The 17,854-nt window shown below is 47.0% G+C and overlaps 1 protein-coding gene across 1 annotated transcript in view; it reads left to right on the top strand.

Annotated features, from left to right (window-relative positions):
- Positions 1-1,178: 1,178 nt before the first annotated feature.
- SUPT16H (SPT16 homolog, facilitates chromatin remodeling subunit) overlaps positions 1,179-17,854 on the top strand; it is an 18,173-nt gene continuing 1,497 nt past the window's right edge. The window contains exons 1-25 of the mRNA XM_063301520.1: positions 1,179-1,322; positions 6,226-6,318; positions 6,430-6,600; positions 6,933-7,085; positions 7,170-7,316; positions 7,905-8,056; positions 8,480-8,652; positions 8,774-8,864; positions 8,957-9,030; positions 9,176-9,288; positions 10,888-10,953; positions 11,245-11,340; positions 11,633-11,748; positions 11,986-12,139; positions 12,423-12,550; positions 12,887-13,022; positions 13,173-13,299; positions 13,572-13,690; positions 14,107-14,232; positions 14,341-14,453; positions 15,227-15,302; positions 15,692-15,861; positions 16,043-16,172; positions 16,652-16,781; positions 17,394-17,471. Of these exons, the coding sequence (XP_063157590.1) occupies positions 1,257-1,322; positions 6,226-6,318; positions 6,430-6,600; positions 6,933-7,085; positions 7,170-7,316; positions 7,905-8,056; positions 8,480-8,652; positions 8,774-8,864; positions 8,957-9,030; positions 9,176-9,288; positions 10,888-10,953; positions 11,245-11,340; positions 11,633-11,748; positions 11,986-12,139; positions 12,423-12,550; positions 12,887-13,022; positions 13,173-13,299; positions 13,572-13,690; positions 14,107-14,232; positions 14,341-14,453; positions 15,227-15,302; positions 15,692-15,861; positions 16,043-16,172; positions 16,652-16,781; positions 17,394-17,471 (2,998 nt within the window). The 5' untranslated portion in view covers positions 1,179-1,256. The remainder of the gene's footprint in view (positions 1,323-6,225; positions 6,319-6,429; positions 6,601-6,932; positions 7,086-7,169; positions 7,317-7,904; positions 8,057-8,479; positions 8,653-8,773; positions 8,865-8,956; positions 9,031-9,175; positions 9,289-10,887; positions 10,954-11,244; positions 11,341-11,632; positions 11,749-11,985; positions 12,140-12,422; positions 12,551-12,886; positions 13,023-13,172; positions 13,300-13,571; positions 13,691-14,106; positions 14,233-14,340; positions 14,454-15,226; positions 15,303-15,691; positions 15,862-16,042; positions 16,173-16,651; positions 16,782-17,393; positions 17,472-17,854) is intronic.

Raw genomic sequence — 17,854 nt, 5'->3', positions numbered from 1 at the left:
CTTCTGTAAAAAGTGATCCCCGCGCATGCGCCAGGTAGTAGTCAGGCAGCCCCGGGCCGTGAATGGACCTTGACGGCCCGAGAGCTATAAAGTAAAGCGAACCATCTCCGTGATGGGATACATCACTTCCGGGTTCCCTATGTAAAGTCATTGCCATATCGGAAACTGCAGCTCTTTGTAACTTACCTATGTTGGGAAGGGGGTGGCGGGCAGTGAGAAGGGAGTTATAGAATTGATTAAAATTTTGAATCTATCTGCCTATAGATTTTATGTCCAAAAGCAAAGACAGTCCTTCACCCTTAATGGTACTGCAGGTTATGGCGGGTGAGAAAAATTGGCTTACGACAGCTACGCACTGTAGCACACTGTTAACATTACAAGCTAAATAGAAAATAAAAGCCTTGAGTTTCCTTGACCTTTGAACTGTTAATGCATTAAAAAAAACCATTCTGACCCCTCAGAAGTTAAGACTATGTGTTATGCTATATTATTATCTCTCTGTAGATAATAGGAAGCGAAGATAGTAGGAAGGGAAGGCTTTGCGGTAGGCGCACGCGCAGTTTTCTCCCCAAGACTGTTTTGAGATCACGTGCCCTCTTGGCCAGAGCGCGCGAAAGCAGTAGCGAAGGGGAGTGCCAGCAGAACAAGCTGAGGCGGGGGGAGGGGTGAGAGAAGGCGGAAAGCGGTCGCGTGACCCACAAACCTTCGCGCCATTGAACGTCACGTGATAGGCGCGCGAGCCTGAACCCGAAAAGCGCGGGCGCCAGTTGAAAGCCCAAATGCTGGCGCATGCGTGATCCCCTCACTTTATCTCAGGAAAAAAAAAGCGCGAGAAATAATACAACTGATTGATATTGTGTTTTTTTTTTTAAATATAGTATTTTTATTATTCCACAAGGACATGATTCGTTCCGATACACAGAGGGGCGCGCGCTGCCTCCGAACGCAACGATGGGAGAAATAAAGGCCTGTGTGCTTGAAAAAAATAACAATACACAAATAATATAAATAAATAATTAAAAAGAAAAAGAGGGGCGGGAGGGAGGTGGAAATGCATGGGTATTTATATTCCGGTAAAGACACCGAAGACGTGAATAAATAAAGAGAGCCGGAAGTCGTGCGGAAAGTCTCGCGAGGAGAGAGAGCCGTGAGAGATTTTCACTTCCGGAGTCGCGGCGAGGAGAGAGGTCGCGGCGGCGGCGGCGGCGCGAGCGAGCGGGCGGCCCGGGAGGCGGGGCGACGGAGGAGCCGCTCTGATGGCGCTGAGTCTGGACCGCGAGGCGTATTACCGCCGCGTCACGCGCCTCTACAGCAACTGGCAGGTCAGGCCGCGCGAGGGCCGAGGGGAGCCGGGACAGCAGGCTCGGGGTCCTCCTCCCCGCCCGGGCGCCGTTCCTCCTCCCGGCTGGGAATGAGGGAGTCCCGGGGGCGGCGGGGGGGCCGCTAGAGCATCCCCCGATGCTTCCCTTCGAGGGCAGGCTGCTTTCACGACGGTCGCCCGAAGGTCCCATCGCTTCACCCGGGGACGCGTTCTGGGCAAGCTTGAACCTTAAACCAGTGACCACAAAGCACAAAGCAGTAATAAACACGGTTCAACCGACGGTGGCAGCTGCGGGTCTGCCCCTCCCTCCCTCCCCCCGTCAACGGCAGCTGCCTGAGGTCAGCCTGGAGTTCACCGAGGCGCTGCTCGGTACAGGAAGTCGCCTTACAGCATCGTTAGCCGAGCCTCCCCTTGGACACATCCAGCGAAGAGGTCCCTTCCCATGAACAGTGTGGGAAGGCTTGTTCAGGTCGCAGATGGCGCTAAATTGGGGCTAAGGGATGCCCCGATAGACAGAACGAAACTTAAAATGATCGTGATGGGTTGGAGAAACGGGCTGGGAGGGTTAAAATGAACTTTTCACAGAAACAAGTGCGAAGTTCGTGGTGTGGGAAGCAGAACTCAGCAGCTTAAATCCAGGGTGAGGGTGCTTGTCCTGGTGGAAAAGATTCTGGAATAGCAGTTGAGGGCAAGCCACATATGAAGTGTGATGTGGCTGCAAAGAAGGCGAATGCAGCTTTAGGCTCTTTTGACACAAAATTCCAAATTGCAGGAAGTAATGGTTTTTGGTGCTTTGGTTAGACCCCCCCGCCCCCACCTTAAATATTGTGACCCATTCTGGGCACCACAGTTTCAGAAGGATTAGGGCAGGTTCAGAGAAGCGCATCAATAACTATCGGGATTGGAATGTAAGACCGATTAAGACCGATTGAAGGGATGGGGATGTTTAGGCTTTTAAGCAACTGAGGGGGGATATGACAGCACTCTTCAAGTACCTGAAAAGATGCCACACAGGAAGTCAAGACCTCTTTTCCCTAATTCTGGAGTGAAGGACATGGAATAATGGAGTTGAGTTGTTGGAATATGTCCAAATACATGTACGTTATTGTTGTTTTAACAGGTTGATATGCTCCTTAAGCACTTGAAAGTATGTGTGTTACTGATAAGTGTTTCTTTTTTTGCTTCCTTAATTCTCCCAAGAGGTTGGTTGTCATAATCACATTCCCTTTTGCCAAAGAGAGCACTTAAATAAGGAAAGAGATTTGTCCAAATCTACCTAGTATCTTCAGTCTCCCTGAGAATCCTGTCATTGTTGACATTACACTGAAGCCAGTGTTTTCCTGTTCTCTCTGTCACTTTGTTATATTTCTTTTGCAGTCTCCATTATCAGTAATGTTTCTATGCTTGGTAATTAGATACATACATTTAGATGCATCAGGCTATTTTGATCAGCTATGAAAAAAATGGTTTTAAAATAATGGATAGTTTGTGTTACTTGTGATCACATAATGCTACCCTTTTAAAATGTCATCTTTTTATTGTACGCATGTTACAGTTGTTTCTTTGCTCATGCTCTTTTGTCATGCTGGCTATGAGTTTGTGTGATTAAATGCATATTCAGAAGTAGGTAACTTAATCAAACTGTACTCTTGTAGTCCAAACTGAAAATGTATTAGCTGCAACATTTACAATGTGCCTGTTTTTACCTTGTGGCTGGAATGCACATTTCATATTCGCATAGTCCTGGATAAACTGTTTCAGTTGTTCAGTGCAAAACTATATCAGTGACCAGTTAGGGGGTAGAAGAAGTCTTCATGTGGATCCAAATATTTTTAAAAAGGGGATAAGGTAAAATCAAGCTTCTTTCTACTAGTCCAGTTTCTATTCTGCAGATGTGTGGGTTATAATCTTCTTCTTGCTTTAAATGAAAAATAGGGTTGTTGGCTGTGGAGTATAAAGAGTGACTCCCCCCCCCCGCAAACCATGTTGCCAATTTATAGCTTCCAGACTTTCAGAATGTTCTACAGAAAAAAGTATTTCAGTAAGTGAGACAGTGGCAAAGAATATTAAAATTTAACCAAGAAATAACTTGTATATAGTATGGTGTTTAAAAAGCTGACTTTTGAGCCAGATTCTCCTATATAATAGCTTCCTGACAAAAGACAGGTCAAGATTGGATTAGCATCTCAGTCTGTTGTGGTATGACAGGGAATCTTGAAAGAGGAAAAGGTATGTTTTGGGGGGAAAGGGAGCTGGTAGAGAGTAGGGGATAAGAACAAATCAAAAAATGGTAATGGCTTTCATTTGCATGAAAATCTTTTTATATCCCTCTTAGATTTTGACTTTGGCGGGCCAGTCTTGGTATAGTGACCAATGTGTCATGTGATGGAAACCTTCTAGTGTAAAAGTGAAGACCCTGATATAAAGCACTGCCCTTTCATGTAAAGCTCAGTTGTAAGTTGTCAGTTATGGATTGTAGATAGCTCCCAGGCCAAGCAGTCTCCTACCCATATTCTTTTAGAACAGTGTTTCTCAACCTTGGCAATTTTAAAATGTGTAGACTCAACTCTCAGAATTGCATTGTTGGCTGGGGAATTCTGGGAGTTGAAGTCCACACATCTCAAAGTTGCCAAGGTTGAGAAACACTGTTTTAAAAGCTCTTTAACAGTCCAGTAAGCAAACTTTGTCATTTGCTTGCTGCCTTTACTTCTCGTTTGGAGGCTGAGTACCTAAGGTATAAAAAGCATTAGAATTTTCTTGCTTTGTCTGTTTCTCTTTGATGCCATGATGCTCAGTGTGGAAAAACTGGATAATGTCCCACTTCAAATCGTATATTTTTTTGCCTGACTGGCACTATGCTCAATATTGAAAGAGAAAATTAAACCATCTGTTATAATCATCTGCAGTTACAATATAACATACAATACTGTATTCTTGCATCCATACTTAAATGGACAAATGGACATCATCTACATACAAGGGGGCTGTTGGTAGACAGAGTTCCTAAAATACCTAAACCGCTGCAGGGAAAAAGGTATTTCAACAAATCAAAACATCAAAAAGCAGCTAATCTTTTCTGTAATTCAGTGAAGTAAATTGGTGAGTGACTTTGAATGAGGAAGACTTAGCATTTTGTTCTTAAATTATAAAATGTAATGGCTGGAACAGGATATATGCACATAAGTATAAAAATAATAGGATTCTCTAAATGTTCACTTGTTGGGGGAGTTTATTATTATTAAAAGCAACTGTATTTTGCCTTTTGAAGCAGACATTTTTTCAAGGCTGCTTACATAAATATTTTTAAACTGAAATATAAAAGCCTGCATCTTTGTACAGAAGCATGCATAATGAATCCTAGTACAAAACAGCACAAAAATAATACCTGCAAGAAAAGCACATTGTAATTAAAATAGCAAATTAAAATACAGTCACCTCTAAACAGTAGGAACTAGGCCATAAATTTAACTAGGAAATCATGTAGGAGGCCCTTAAGTAGAAATGAGCATTAAACTGAAGGTCCTGAAAGAATAGAAGAGGATTCCCTTGGGAGTAAAAAGGACAGAAAGCCAGTTTGGTGCAGTGGTTAAGGTATCAGGCTAGAAACTAGGAGACCGTGAGTTCTAGTCCCACCTTAGGCACAAAGCCAGCCGGGTGACCTTGGGCCGGTCACTCTCTCAGCCCTAGGAAGCTGGCAATGACAAACCACTTCTGAAAAACCTTGCCAAGAAAACTCAGGGACTTATCCAGGCAGTCGCCAGGCGTCAACACTGACGCAAAGGCATCAGAGTAGAGGGTGATTCCCCTGTCTTTCTATATGAGAAGGCATGTAGACCACACCTCCAAATGAATTTGAGTCTCCAGTAGAACTATACAGGGAAATGCTTTCCTCTAGATACTGTGTTCCTAAGTGATGAAAGGTTTTATAGATTAAAGTCACCATTTTGAATTGGGCCTGGAAGCCATCTGAGAGATCTGAATGGCTTTTCCGCATCATCTATAGCATCAGAGACTATAGAATTAAGTGGAGAAATTAAGGATTTCAGCCTAGCTCAGTTCTTTCAAGCTCTGTCCTTACATAAATATTTTACTTAAGCATGAAACTTTAAAAAAATAATAATCTCACTCATCTGCATCAAATGTGACTAAGTATCCCCACTGAAACGTAAAGATTTGTAACAGCCATGCTGTTGATCAGGCTTTAAGTGTTTCATTGCCACCCTACAGGGTTGTCCAAGTGCATTGTAAATTGAAGACCGGACTGTCTCATCCCAATATTTTAGGTTAGGCCCTGCTGTGTGGTCCCTGATTCACCCACGTACCCATGTTGTAGAAGGAGAGCTGGGTTGTGTGAGAGTTACTTACAAACAGCCCTGCAATGTAGACCTTTGTTAATGGCTGTATCATATGTAATTGTTGTTTTAATGCCCTCAACCTCAGGTTCCACAAAGACAGGAGTGCACTGTAACATCTTGGTAAACCACTGGTATTGTCGATGTCAAGTTAGGGTGCTGTTGCTCAAATAACGCGGATGGGCCTATCTTCGTACAAGAAACCATTAAAGGAGACCTGTTTGAGGGAGAGGGGGTGGGGGATGGCTGGAATCTTGAGTATCAGCAGCTGCACCTGGAAATCATTGGGGGCAGGTTCAATGTACAGCTTACTGCTTTTTGGAAGCTTGGTTTTAAAGGCATATATTCTATTTTGTCTGTCTTTGCTGTTTAGGGGTGTGGGAGAGGGCTATCCAGAGAGTTAGACACTCTTTTTTGCAATGAGATAATGATTTTCCACCAAGTGTTGGATCTTCCACATGTGCAGCAGCTTTTTATGGGAGAAATTCACTGAGCTTTGGGCATTAAGAAGCAAAATCTCTGCCTGAGGCTGGGGTTCTTGTTTCCCTGCAGAAAGGGGAGGATGAATATGCCACTATTGATGCTATTGTGGTCTCAGTGGGAGTCGATGAAGAGACTGTCTATGCCAAGTCCACTGCCCTGCAGGTAAGCAAGGCTCTGGCTGGCATGCTGTTGCCCCAAACAGTTTGGGAAAGGTGGGGTTCTTGGACAGGAGGGGGAAAGGTCCTCATCAATCTCCTGCCCTCTATTCCCCAGACGTGGCTTTTTGGCTATGAACTCACAGACACCATAATGATTTTCTGCGAAGACAAGATAATCTTTATGGCCAGTAAAAAGAAGGTAGAATTCCTGAAGCAGATTGCAAACAGCAAAAGCAATGAGAATACGAATGGGGTGCCAGCTGTCACACTGCTTGTACGGGAAAAGGTAAATAGGACGAGGATCAGTGTGTTATACCTGGGATGGACAGCCTTTTGAGAGTTTGGGGAGAGCAAAGGCCACAGTGGGTGGAGTGGTCTCTTTTTAACTGTGCTGAGGTTACATTAGGATTATGCTACAGGGTTCATATACTTGCTATTTTGAAACAGTGGGTAAAAGTGTAGTTGTAGGGGTTTTCAGGGATGCAAAAGGGGGTGTGCTGTGGAGTCCCAGGTGGCCCATCCCTGGTGTACCGTATGGAATAAAGTAAGTTTGGAGGGCTGATGGGCTTAGAAACTGCTTCCCACCCAACCCCTATTTCTTCTTCCTCCCTGCTCTAGAATGAAAGCAACAAGGCCAACTTCGACAAGATGATTGATGCACTCAAGAACAGCAAGAATGGCAAGCGCATTGGGGTCTTCAGCAAAGACAAGTTCCCTGGGGAATTCATGAACAGCTGGAATGAGGCTCTCAGCAAGGAAGGCTTTGAGAAGGTGAGAACAACAGGCTCCGAGGTGCCAGTGTGCCCTGGCTCGGCAAACGGGGCCCTTGCTCATGTTCCTCTAACTCTGCTGCAGGTGGACATCAGTGCCGTAGTGGCCTACACCATGGCAGTGAAAGAGGATGGGGAGCTTGCCCTGATGCGCAAAGCTGCTGCCATCACTTCAGAGGTCTTCACCAAGTTCTTGAAGGAGCGAGTCATGGAGATTGTGGACGCTGATGAGGTGAGGAGAGAAACCTGGCCACTGCAGGAGTGGGTTCTGTGTGAAATGGAACAGGTGGCCTTCTGAAAAGCGGGAGAGGTGGACTGTTTTATGAAGCTCCTCTTTCCTCCCTGGATTCAGGCTTTGTTCTTTAGCAGTTTTCCCACATGGTGTGGCCATTGACTGACTCGTCTTTCTGCTTCCTTCTGTCTCAAACTGGGCACGATGCCATGGCACTGCTTCATCCATACCTATCCTGGTATTTTAAACCTGGAATGTCCTACTGGGGCAACATGGCTGCCCTGCTTCTTCCAACCAGGTGGTAATAAAAGCCCAGGAATATGCTGGCTGCATGCACTTTTTCTTTTAAGGGTTAAGAGAAAGAGTTGATATTTGTAGGGTCAGAGGAGAGAATGTTCTTACCGCTCTCCATATTGCTATGCATGTCTAACAAATATATTGGCCAAGTCTGGGTGCTCTGGGGATCAGTCTTCCCCAAGTCCAGTGGGTGCATCGCAGCCTCTGCCAAGCAATCATTTCTTCAAGTATAATTTGAGGGGGGGTTTTCCTGCAATGTTTGATGACCTCCAAACCTTCACCATCTGGCAGAAAGTGCGGCACAGCAAGCTGGCCGAGTCTGTAGAGAAGGCCATTGAGGAGAAGAAGTATCTCTCTGGAGCTGACCCTTCCACCGTGGAGATGTGTTACCCCCCAATTATCCAAAGTGGAGGGAATTACAATCTCAAGTTCAGTGTTGTCAGGTAGGCAAATTTGTATACAAACTGCTTTTCTTAGGAGTCAGATTATTTTACGATCAAGGTGATGCGTAAATGAAGTTTCCAGCGTTATCCCTCATGTCTTCTGAATGAAATCATGTGCAGACAGGTTGTAATAAACCATTAAAGTGTCCTGGTTTGCTATTAAAATAAGTCCTGTTTACAAGTATGATTTGCGAGCTGTAGATAATGCAGGCCAAATTCCTTCAGCGCACAGGATGGGAAGACAGCACCGAAATTAAAAATACTTTCATTTGATTGGCTTTTATTTACCCATACCATGTTTACATATGCTCCTTCCAAGAAATTTAAGGGCCACATAAATTGTCAGGATGAGATCTTTAAGGGTCCAAATGCTGTGCTGGCATCCTGTTTCCTTGCTTCTGACCTTGGCCTCTCTGCCCTCAGTGAGAAGAGCCACATGCACTTTGGGACTGTCACTTGTGCCATGGGCATACGTTACAAATCGTACTGTTCCAATCTGGTGCGCACACTCATGGTGGACCCCCCTCAGGAAACACAGGACAACTATGCCTTCCTGCTACAGTTGCAGGAAGAAATGCTGAAAGAATTGCGGCACGGTGAGTAGAAGGGAGCTCTAGGCTCCAGGAGGCCCCGCTTCTCATCAGAGAGAACCCTCTAGACAGCTGCTGTGGGTAGAGTGCTCTTCTTTCCCCTCTGATCTGTTTCCCACCGTATTAGGTGTGAAGCTGTGTGAGGTCTACGCTGCTGTCATGGATATGGTGAAGAAGCAGAAACCAGAACTCTTGAGCAAAATCACCAAGAACCTGGGGTAACAAGCCTTTCCCCCTGGGGAGCTGCGAAGGTAAGCTCAGTAGTAGTGTGCTTGGGAGGACTCATTGTTTCCCTCCCTCTCTTCCCTAGGTTTGCCATGGGCATTGAGTTCCGAGAGGGATCCCTTGTGATCAACAGCAAAAACCAGTATCGTCTCAAGAAAGGTGAGACTCGGGTAAATACAGTATGGGGTGGGTCCTGTGTCCTCGGTTCACCCATGCACACAAGCTCACCTTTGTTGTGGGTAGGTAGTTCAGCGGCCCCTTGGGGTGGCTCGTTGACTTATGAAGCTGTGTTCTGCCTGCCCAGGGATGGTGTTCAGCCTCAACGTGGGGCTCTCTGACCTGCTCAACAGAGAGGGGAAGAAACCTGAGGAGAAAACCTATGCCCTGTTCATTGGGGACACTGTGTTGGTGGAAGAGGTGGGTACAAGGAGAGCAATGAGTGAGGAGACATGGATGACTGGAGCAGACAAAGCTCTTGGAAAGCTTTGACTTTGTTTCCAATGAGGGGGTTTCTTCTTCCCTTAAGCTGATAGTTCTCCCTGCAAACAGAGTGATTCCTGTACCGTTAAAGCCTAGGCTCAGGATTATAATCACATACTGCCTTAATTTTTTGTTCCTGGCACTCCCTAAATCTGGGTCCCCAACCCCCGGGCCGCGGACCGGTACCGGGCTATGGCCTGTTAGGAACTGGGCCGCACAGCAGGAGGTGAGCAGTGGGTGAGCGAGCGAATTTACAGCCCGAGTATTTACAACTGGCTCGCATTACCACCTGAGCTCCGCTTCCTGTCAGAGAAAGCAAGCCCGTTGGCTGCTATCTCCAAACGGCGCGAAGGAAAACGAATAAAAGGTCGGGAAAAAGAAGAAGCGCTTGAATCATCCCGAAACCATCCCCCCCTCCCCAGTCTATGGAAAAATTGCCTTCCACGAAATCGGTCCCTGGTGCCAAAAAGGTTGGGAACCGCTGCCCTAAATGACATTAAAACTGGGTATAGCACCATCACCAGCTAAGAAGTTGCCGAATTCTGGAGACTTACCCTTGGAAAGTTCACCTCTGTCACTGCACTGTCCCGCGATAAGCAAAGATGGATAGCTTCGTTTTTCTTCAGCTCTCTTAGTCTATTTATGTTCACCCTTTTCTCGGGATAAAGTCGTCAGGCTGGCCATGGTTGGATGGATTGCGTGGTTTCTTTGCCTAGCCCAACAGCCTCCCTCCTGGACAACCTATAGATGGGCGGGTTCCTTCAAGGTATTGGATTCTAAACTACACAATTTTACTTTAGCCCAGCCTGCTATGTTATGCAAACCAAGACCATCAACTTGAACCCCCTGAATTTTCAAAAAAAGGTCATGCGGGCTGGGAAATTCTGGAAGCTGAAGTCCAAACTTCTGGAGGGGGTCCGTTGCTGGGAAAGGCTACTCTGGTGCTATTCTCCTGTTGCGGGAATCTGTCACATCACTATCCCATCCAAGCATAAACACAGAAAGCCAAATGGGCCATTCTGCTTTGGGATAACAGTTTCCTACCTGTCCGTTCTCCAGGAACAGAATAGCAATCCTGGTTTAAAGGCAAGAGAGCAAGCCAGACTCACTGAACTCAGATTGATAGCAGGTCAAGGATAGCTGCCTTACCCAGATCACATTTGGATGATTTGGATTCTCTGAGGAATTCTCATTTTCAAGCTAGCTGTATTAGTCTGGTTTGATTTTAAGTAGCTTATTTTTTATCTTTTTAATGAGTTCCACTAATACTATGTCCTAAGTGCTAAAGGAAGGACGAAAACTCAGAAATCAGTCCTTAAGATTCAGGAGAGAGGGTTGAAGTGACAGCTGGAAAGTGTCAAAGGCAGATGTTCCCTTTCAGCAAGAGTAACCAAAAACTCCTGCATCTCTCTTCCTGTTTGCTCTGCGGTCTACTAGAATGGTAGCAGCTAAGTCCCAGCAGAGGGAGGGAACCTGGTCTGTCAGGAAGTCCAGCCTGCAACTGTTTGCCTGCTGAATTGTTTTTTCTCCTCTCAGGATGGTCCGGCTACTCTCCTGACATCTGTCAAAAAGAAGGTTAAGAACGTCAGCATTTTACTAAAGGTGCGTCCGAGAACTTGGTCAGGTCCAGAAAAGCAGAGCAGCTTTAAGGAACTTGAGGGGGGTAGAACAGGCATGCAATGCCCAGTTCACTTTGCCAGATTTGGGAATGTCCTACTTTCAGTTCTTAGCCCCATAGCCCTCACAGTTAAGGGCTTTGCAGGGTATTTTACATTTTGTGAGAAATTTCTAATATTGCAGAATAAGTTTAGAAACAAAAACTCTGTTTGCCCTTTTCAAATAAGATGCCTCCTATGTATGTGTTTATGTTCTGATTTCTCCTTTTTGTCACAGAAAGAGGACGAAGAGGAAGAGGAAGAGGAAGATGATACAGAAGGAATCCTCCTTGGGCGTGGTTCACGGGCAGCCCTGCTGCCAGAGAGAACTCGGGTAGAGAAGTTTAGGTGGACTGGGGGCAGAGGGGGAGGGAGTTGTATCATTTAATAGTGGAAAAAAGATTTTGCATGCCTTCATGTGAGAGAGTGCTAGCTCACTGGAAGAACCACACTTCCTCAAGCTCTCCCCCCCTCCCGCCCTGGTGGCTGTTGGGACTGCAACTCTCAGATTTCTCTGCATGGCCAATGGCATGCCAGGTCACAGAAGGTGAAGGTAGTAAATTGAAGAAGGGGTGGAGACAGGGATCTTCCAGTGCTTTGTGAGCAGCAATCACTCATCTTTCCAGAATGAGTTGACAGCTGAAGAGAAACGCCGAGCGCATCAGAAAGAGCTGGCAATGCAGCTGAACGAAGAAGCCCGGAGACGCCTAACAGAACAAAAGGGGGAGCAGCAGATCCAGAAGTAAGTCAAAGGGTCGTGTGCGATGGTAGTGATAGCGGGTTTCTCCTGTTTCTGCCTGGTGGGCATGTGATGTGCAGCCAAAGAGCAGCTGTGGGGCAGGTGGGAGTAAACGCCCTTCTTCCCAAAAATATTTGAGCTTGCTTGCTTCTCAGCAAGCCATCCTTCCTAAGGCCTGTGGGAGATGGCTGGAAATCTTTCACACTGTCAGATTTCTCCACCCTTTCTGCTTCCTCGCAGAGCTCGCAAGTCAAACGTGTCCTACAAGAACCCCTCTCTGTTGCCTAAGGAGCCTTACATTCGGGAGATGAAGATTTACATCGACAAGAAGTATGAGACTGTCATCATGCCTGTTTTTGGCATTGCTACTCCGTTCCACATTGCTACCATCAAGGTATGAGAACTTCTCTCCCTGGGCTAGAATGGGAAGGTGAGGCTTACTCAGTCTTGGGAGAGCTGCAGCTCAGTAGAAGTAGGAGCGAATAATGGCTTTGAAAGGGAAGCTGCCGAAGTGTGATTGCTCTGATGCCCAGGAAGAATAAATGGAGGCTATTTCTTTGTATGATTGTGAGAGTGTGGTGTGTAGAAAGGGGCACCCTGGCCCTGGAGGGGGAGGGGGGCTTTTGGATGAAAGTGGACGCTTCAGAGTGTGCTCCCCACCTGGTTTTCTCATGCAGAACATCAGCATGTCAGTAGAAGGTGACTACACTTACCTGAGGATCAACTTCTACTGTCCTGGCAGTGCCTTGGGTCGCAACGAGGGCAACATCTTCCCTAACCCAGAAGCCACTTTTGTGAAAGAAATGTGAGTTAACTCCCAGACAGTGCAATCGGGATGGTGTCACCATTACAAGTGACAGCAGTTTGTGTGCGTATAGGTGGGCTTCAGGGCTGATATTCTTTAGTTGCCTTTTGATTTTCTTGTGTTGGAGCCCACGCCTTGATGAGAGATCAGGGGCCTTCTTTAATTTGCCCTGATGAATGGGAATCCCTAAAGGCCCAAATGTCCACATCCCAGGCAGCCTCCCTCCTCCTCTTCCTTCCTGTTGCAGTCTTCAAGAGAGGCTCCTAGCAGCCCAGTCAAGAGAACTTCAGTGTCATCCTCAGGCCCTTGCTAATGCTCACACTGCTCTTCCTTCAGAACGTATCGGGCCTCCAACATAAAAACACCTGGGGAGCAGACAGTACCAGCGCTCAACCTCCAGAATGCCTTCCGCATCATCAAGGAGGTGCAGAAGCGTTACAAAACCCGTGAAGCCGAAGAGAAAGAAAAGGAGGTGAGCCAGGGAGAGGCTTCCAGGCGTGCATCTCCCAAGCAATTGCAGTGTTTGGAGAGATGTTTGCTGAGGACAACACCCGGGAGGGCACCCTTAGCAGACACAAGGGCTTTGCAGGCAGAAGTAGTTGAACCTTTTTCCTTTCCCCAGGGAATTGTCAAACAAGACTCTCTGGTGATCAACCTAAACCGCAGCAATCCAAAACTGAAGGACCTCTATATCCGTCCCAACATTGCCCAGAAGCGGATGCAGGGGTCTCTGGAAGCCCATGTGAATGGTAAAGGGGACTGTGAGAAGCACAGGGCTGCCCCTCAGGGGCAGACCAGCACTCATACTTTTTTAAGGCAAGGTAGCTCAAAAGCAGAGCGCTGAAAGGGATTCCTCTGGGCATCACCACCTGTCTCCTGAGCAACCCCATCCCTGGAATTTCACCCGCCAGCCCGGTTTTGCATCTTCCTCATTTCCATGCCTGGGGAGGTTCTGCTGGCATTTCCAGACTGACCCAGCAGCAGATGGCCTTTGCCCCTCACTCCGGCTTTCCCTTGGCAGGCTTTCGCTTTACCTCTGTGCGGGGAGACAAAGTGGACATCCTGTACAACAACATCAAGCATGCTGTGTTCCAGCCCTGTGATGGGGAGATGATCATTGTGCTTCACTTTCATCTGAAGGTATCCTTGCCCCCTTGAGCTAGGAGAGGGTGGAGTGCTGAGAAGGCCCTCACTGGCGGAAGCAGGCCCCAGACAGGGCGCTCAATTTTCTTCATTCACACACCTTGCTGCATTTAACTTAGCACTTTCTGCAGGCCCGTTCTTTGTGGTCAGTTTGCAATGTTGTGGAAACCCAGAAAAGGATGCATGTGTCTCCTGCTGATGCTGCATCATCTTGAGGAGAAGCTTGACCCATTTGTGGTCAGGGAAAAGTGACTGCTGTTTCTGCCCTGTTTGCTGCTCTTGTTGCCCCCCAACCCCATGACCAGTAGAAGATAAACCATGCAGAGGAATCACACTTTCACCTAAGTGCAGACTTTCCATACTATAATTCTGCGCAGACCTGAAGCTTTGTCACTTCCCTGTCTGCCCTCCAGAATGCTATTATGTTTGGGAAGAAACGCCACACGGATGTGCAATTTTACACAGAGGTGGGCGAAATCACCACCGATTTGGGCAAGCACCAGCACATGCATGATCGGGACGACCTCTATGCTGAGCAGGTGAGGATAGGCTGTTTGCAGCCCTGTTGGACAGGGAGAGTGGGAAGCAGGAAGACCAGATGGGGCCACGCGACTGATGTTCCCTGTGATTGATCCCCTTTGGCACAGATGGAACGTGAGATGAGGCACAAGCTGAAAACGGCGTTCAAGAATTTCATTGAGAAGGTAGAATCTCTAACCAAGGAGGAATTGGAATTTGAGGTGCCCTTCCGAGAGCTGGGGTAAGGACTGCTGTGGTCTGGGGGCTTTGGTTTCAGCACAGCAAGAGGCTGGTCATTTGAGCTCACGTGAGAAAGAGAAAGGGTGACTTTCAAGGTCGGAATCACCCAGGTAACAAGCCAAAAGTAAAGAATTGGGCCACTGAACAGAGTGAGGTCATATACTGTTGTTCTTCTCTTATTTGTTCCATTCACTCCATTCGTCTTCTCAGGGGTCCAGTAAGTTGTTATTCACCTAAGAAAGGGGACTTGTGACTAATGCCAGGGAATAATCCCCTGAAGAATTTCCCCGGTTCCTGTTCCCCCCCCCATCTGCAAGTGATCTCCAAACTGGCTTTTGAAAAAATATACATACTGTACTGGTTTACTTCTTCATCCTTTCCTTTTGCTTCCATGATTTGCTGGCCTTTCCAAAGAGCTTTTGGCCCACAGTGAGTGCCTGGCTGGGGAGAGGGGCCTAGCACAGCACTTTGCATTCAAGAACAAGAAGGTGCTTTGCAACACAAACATTGCAACTAGCTAAGATCTCTTACAGCAGCCCCACCTTTCCCTAGGATTGCACAGCTGTTTTAAGGAGTTGCAGGACAGTGTTAAGTTTGCTGTCCTGTGCAGTCTGACATACCTTTTCCCCTTGGAATCAAAAGCAGTGCAAAGGCCTATTACTGCCTTTTTTAACATAGTAGGGTTAGACTCTGATCTCTCTTCAGATTATCTAAACCTTTCATATAATGGGATTATCACTGTCCGCTCTTTGCCTCCCTCATCTCATGTGATAGGTTCAATGGCGCCCCCTACCGAAGCACCTGCCTGCTTCAGCCAACCAGCAGTGCCCTGGTGAATTGTACTGAATGGGTGAGTGTGCCATTTGCTTGAGATAGGCAGAAAATAAAATTGGGAAAGGAATGGCCCCAGCTTTGCTTGGATCTAGCCATAGGGGCTAGGGGCTTAGAAAGCTGTAATTCTGAAGAATGGGCATGAGTTGCCCTTCCACCCACAGAGAAGAATTGGTTCCTATTATGTGTGTAGGCCTTCTAAAATCCTCATGTAGGTCAAAGGTTCATGCTCTCTTAGCCTGCATTCCTGTTAATTTACAGACTGCTCCTCATACACTAAGATTATGGTAGCATGGGAGAGATTTGAGAAGAAAAGTCTGCGGCCATTGTAGTCTAGGGCACTCCCCCCCCAGCCATCAAATATCTCCAAGATTTGGAAGACCAACCCATTTCCCTCCCTACCTGCAGCCTCCATTTGTGGTAACGCTGGATGAGGTGGAGCTGATTCATTTTGAGCGTGTACAGTTCCACCTGAAGAACTTTGACATGGTCATCGTTTACAAGGACTACAGCAAGAAGGTCACAATGATTAATGCCATTCCTGTGGCCTCACTCGACCCCATCAAGGAGTGGCTCAAGTGAGTAGGGGGCACAGGCGGCATATCCCCTTGCATTGGTACAGTTTCCTGTGACTGCTAATTGTTGAGGTGTTAAGATGCTGGTGGAAGCTTCATTGGAGTTTGTGTTTGTGAACGGAGCTATTTTGAGAAGTGGGCGTGAGCAGTACATTCATCTTTCTTCCTTTTTCATTTGCATCAGCTCTTGCGACATTAAATACACCGAAGGGGTGCAATCCCTCAACTGGACCAAAATCATGAAAACAATTGTAGATGACCCAGAAGGCTTTTTTGAGCAAGGTGGCTGGTCGTTCCTTGAGCCGGAGGGAGAGGTATGCTGGACGAACCAACCTGGGTAGGAGGGATGTGGGGAACCCAGAGCCTCTCCCACTCCCTTTCTTTGAAAGGTAGAGGGATTTCAGTGCCAGAGATTGAAAGAATGTTTGGTGGACGGGGAAAATTGGTGATTGGGTTGGGTTGGGTTGGGTTGGGTGATGTGATGTGATGTGATGTGATGTGATGTGATGTGATGTGATGTGATGTGATGTATTTTTACAGACTATGGAGACAGCACTGCAGAACATTTATCCTACAGATCTAGAATTGTAGCAGGCATACCTTTCATAAGGGTCCTAGATCCCTAAAAAAATGTCCTTCATTAGCAGATTGGAATTGTTCAAATTCCTGTTCTATACTGTTGATTTCACCCAGGGAATCACTGTCCTGTACTAAGCCGTAAAGTCCATAAAAGAGTTCAACCTAACTGTCTTGACTTCCTTAAGAGACGCCATTCCTGCCCCCTTTCTTCCAGGGAAGTGACGCTGAAGCTGGGGAATCTGAGTCCGAGATAGAGGACGAGACATTCAACCCTTCCGAGGAAGAGTATGAAGATGAGGAGGAGGACAGTGATGAAGACTACTCTTCAGAGGCAGAGGAATCAGGTGAGGAAAGAGGGAGGCTCCCTCTTGACTTCTCTAAAGAAGGATTCCTGCTGTTGGCACTTGATGTTGCTTGCTGGGCCATCAACGTTTGCCCCTCTTCTTTTTCTTTCTCCACACTGGTAGAGGACAGAGGATTAGTGCAGTGCACTTCCTTCTCTGTTGAAGCATATCTTGCTTAACTTTCCATGTCCTTTAAACGTTGACCAAATATTTCAGTAAATCCAGCCCTTTGACCTCTGTTTGGCGAGTCTTGCTTCCTTCCATGAAGCAAGGTGCAAAGTTTATTAAGATAACAAGCTGGTTTTCTTTAGGAACTGAACCCACGTTGCTCCAGCACCCACAGCTTGCATCTGACCCCCAACCTTGGCTTTGCTTCTGTATTTGGCTCCCCTCATAAGAAGAGCCGCTCACAATGGCCAGCCAGATGCATCCTGGAAGGGCGCAAGCGTGGACAGGAAGGAGTTAACCTCCTTCCCATTCTTGCTCCCCAGCCACTAGCATTTCAGAGAGTCAGCCTATGATTCCAAAGGCAGCACACTCCTTCCAGACTCATACTTTGTGTTGGCTTTTCTGTACGCCAGCCAATCCTGAGCCTTTCTTCTCTTTTGACAGATTACTCCAAAGAGTCCCTGGGCAGCGAGGAGGAGAGTGGAAAAGATTGGGATGAACTGGAGGAAGAAGCACGGAAAGGTGAACACCCTCCCTTCTTCCAATTCTCTGTTGGGAACCTCTTGGTGCAAAACTGGGCTTGTGAAGCTGCTTTAGGCCCGTTTTCTTGACATGTGGAAGGGAACATTAAACTTGGGCATATGGCTTCAGCCAATCCAGAAAGCAGTGGCGCACGGCCATGTAACAACGCCACCTCACAAGTTTGTTGGTTGCCAGTGGGCTTCTGAGTATAATTCAAGGCACCTGTAAAGCCCTTCATGGCACAGGGCCAAGTGGTTTGTGGGACCTCCTCTCTCCAATCTTCTTGGTCAGTCCAACAAGATCTGAGAGAGTTGGCATGCTCCGGTCCTCGTCTCTTAAGCAGTGCCACCTTGTGGGAACCAAAAGACGTGTCTCCTCTGTGG

This window comes from Candoia aspera, chromosome 4 (assembly GCF_035149785.1).
Source record: "Candoia aspera isolate rCanAsp1 chromosome 4, rCanAsp1.hap2, whole genome shotgun sequence".
Classification (NCBI taxonomy): domain Eukaryota; kingdom Metazoa; phylum Chordata; class Lepidosauria; order Squamata; family Boidae; genus Candoia; species Candoia aspera.
The sequence above is the reverse complement of the archived record's forward strand: the minus strand, read 5'-3'. Positions and strand labels throughout refer to the sequence as shown.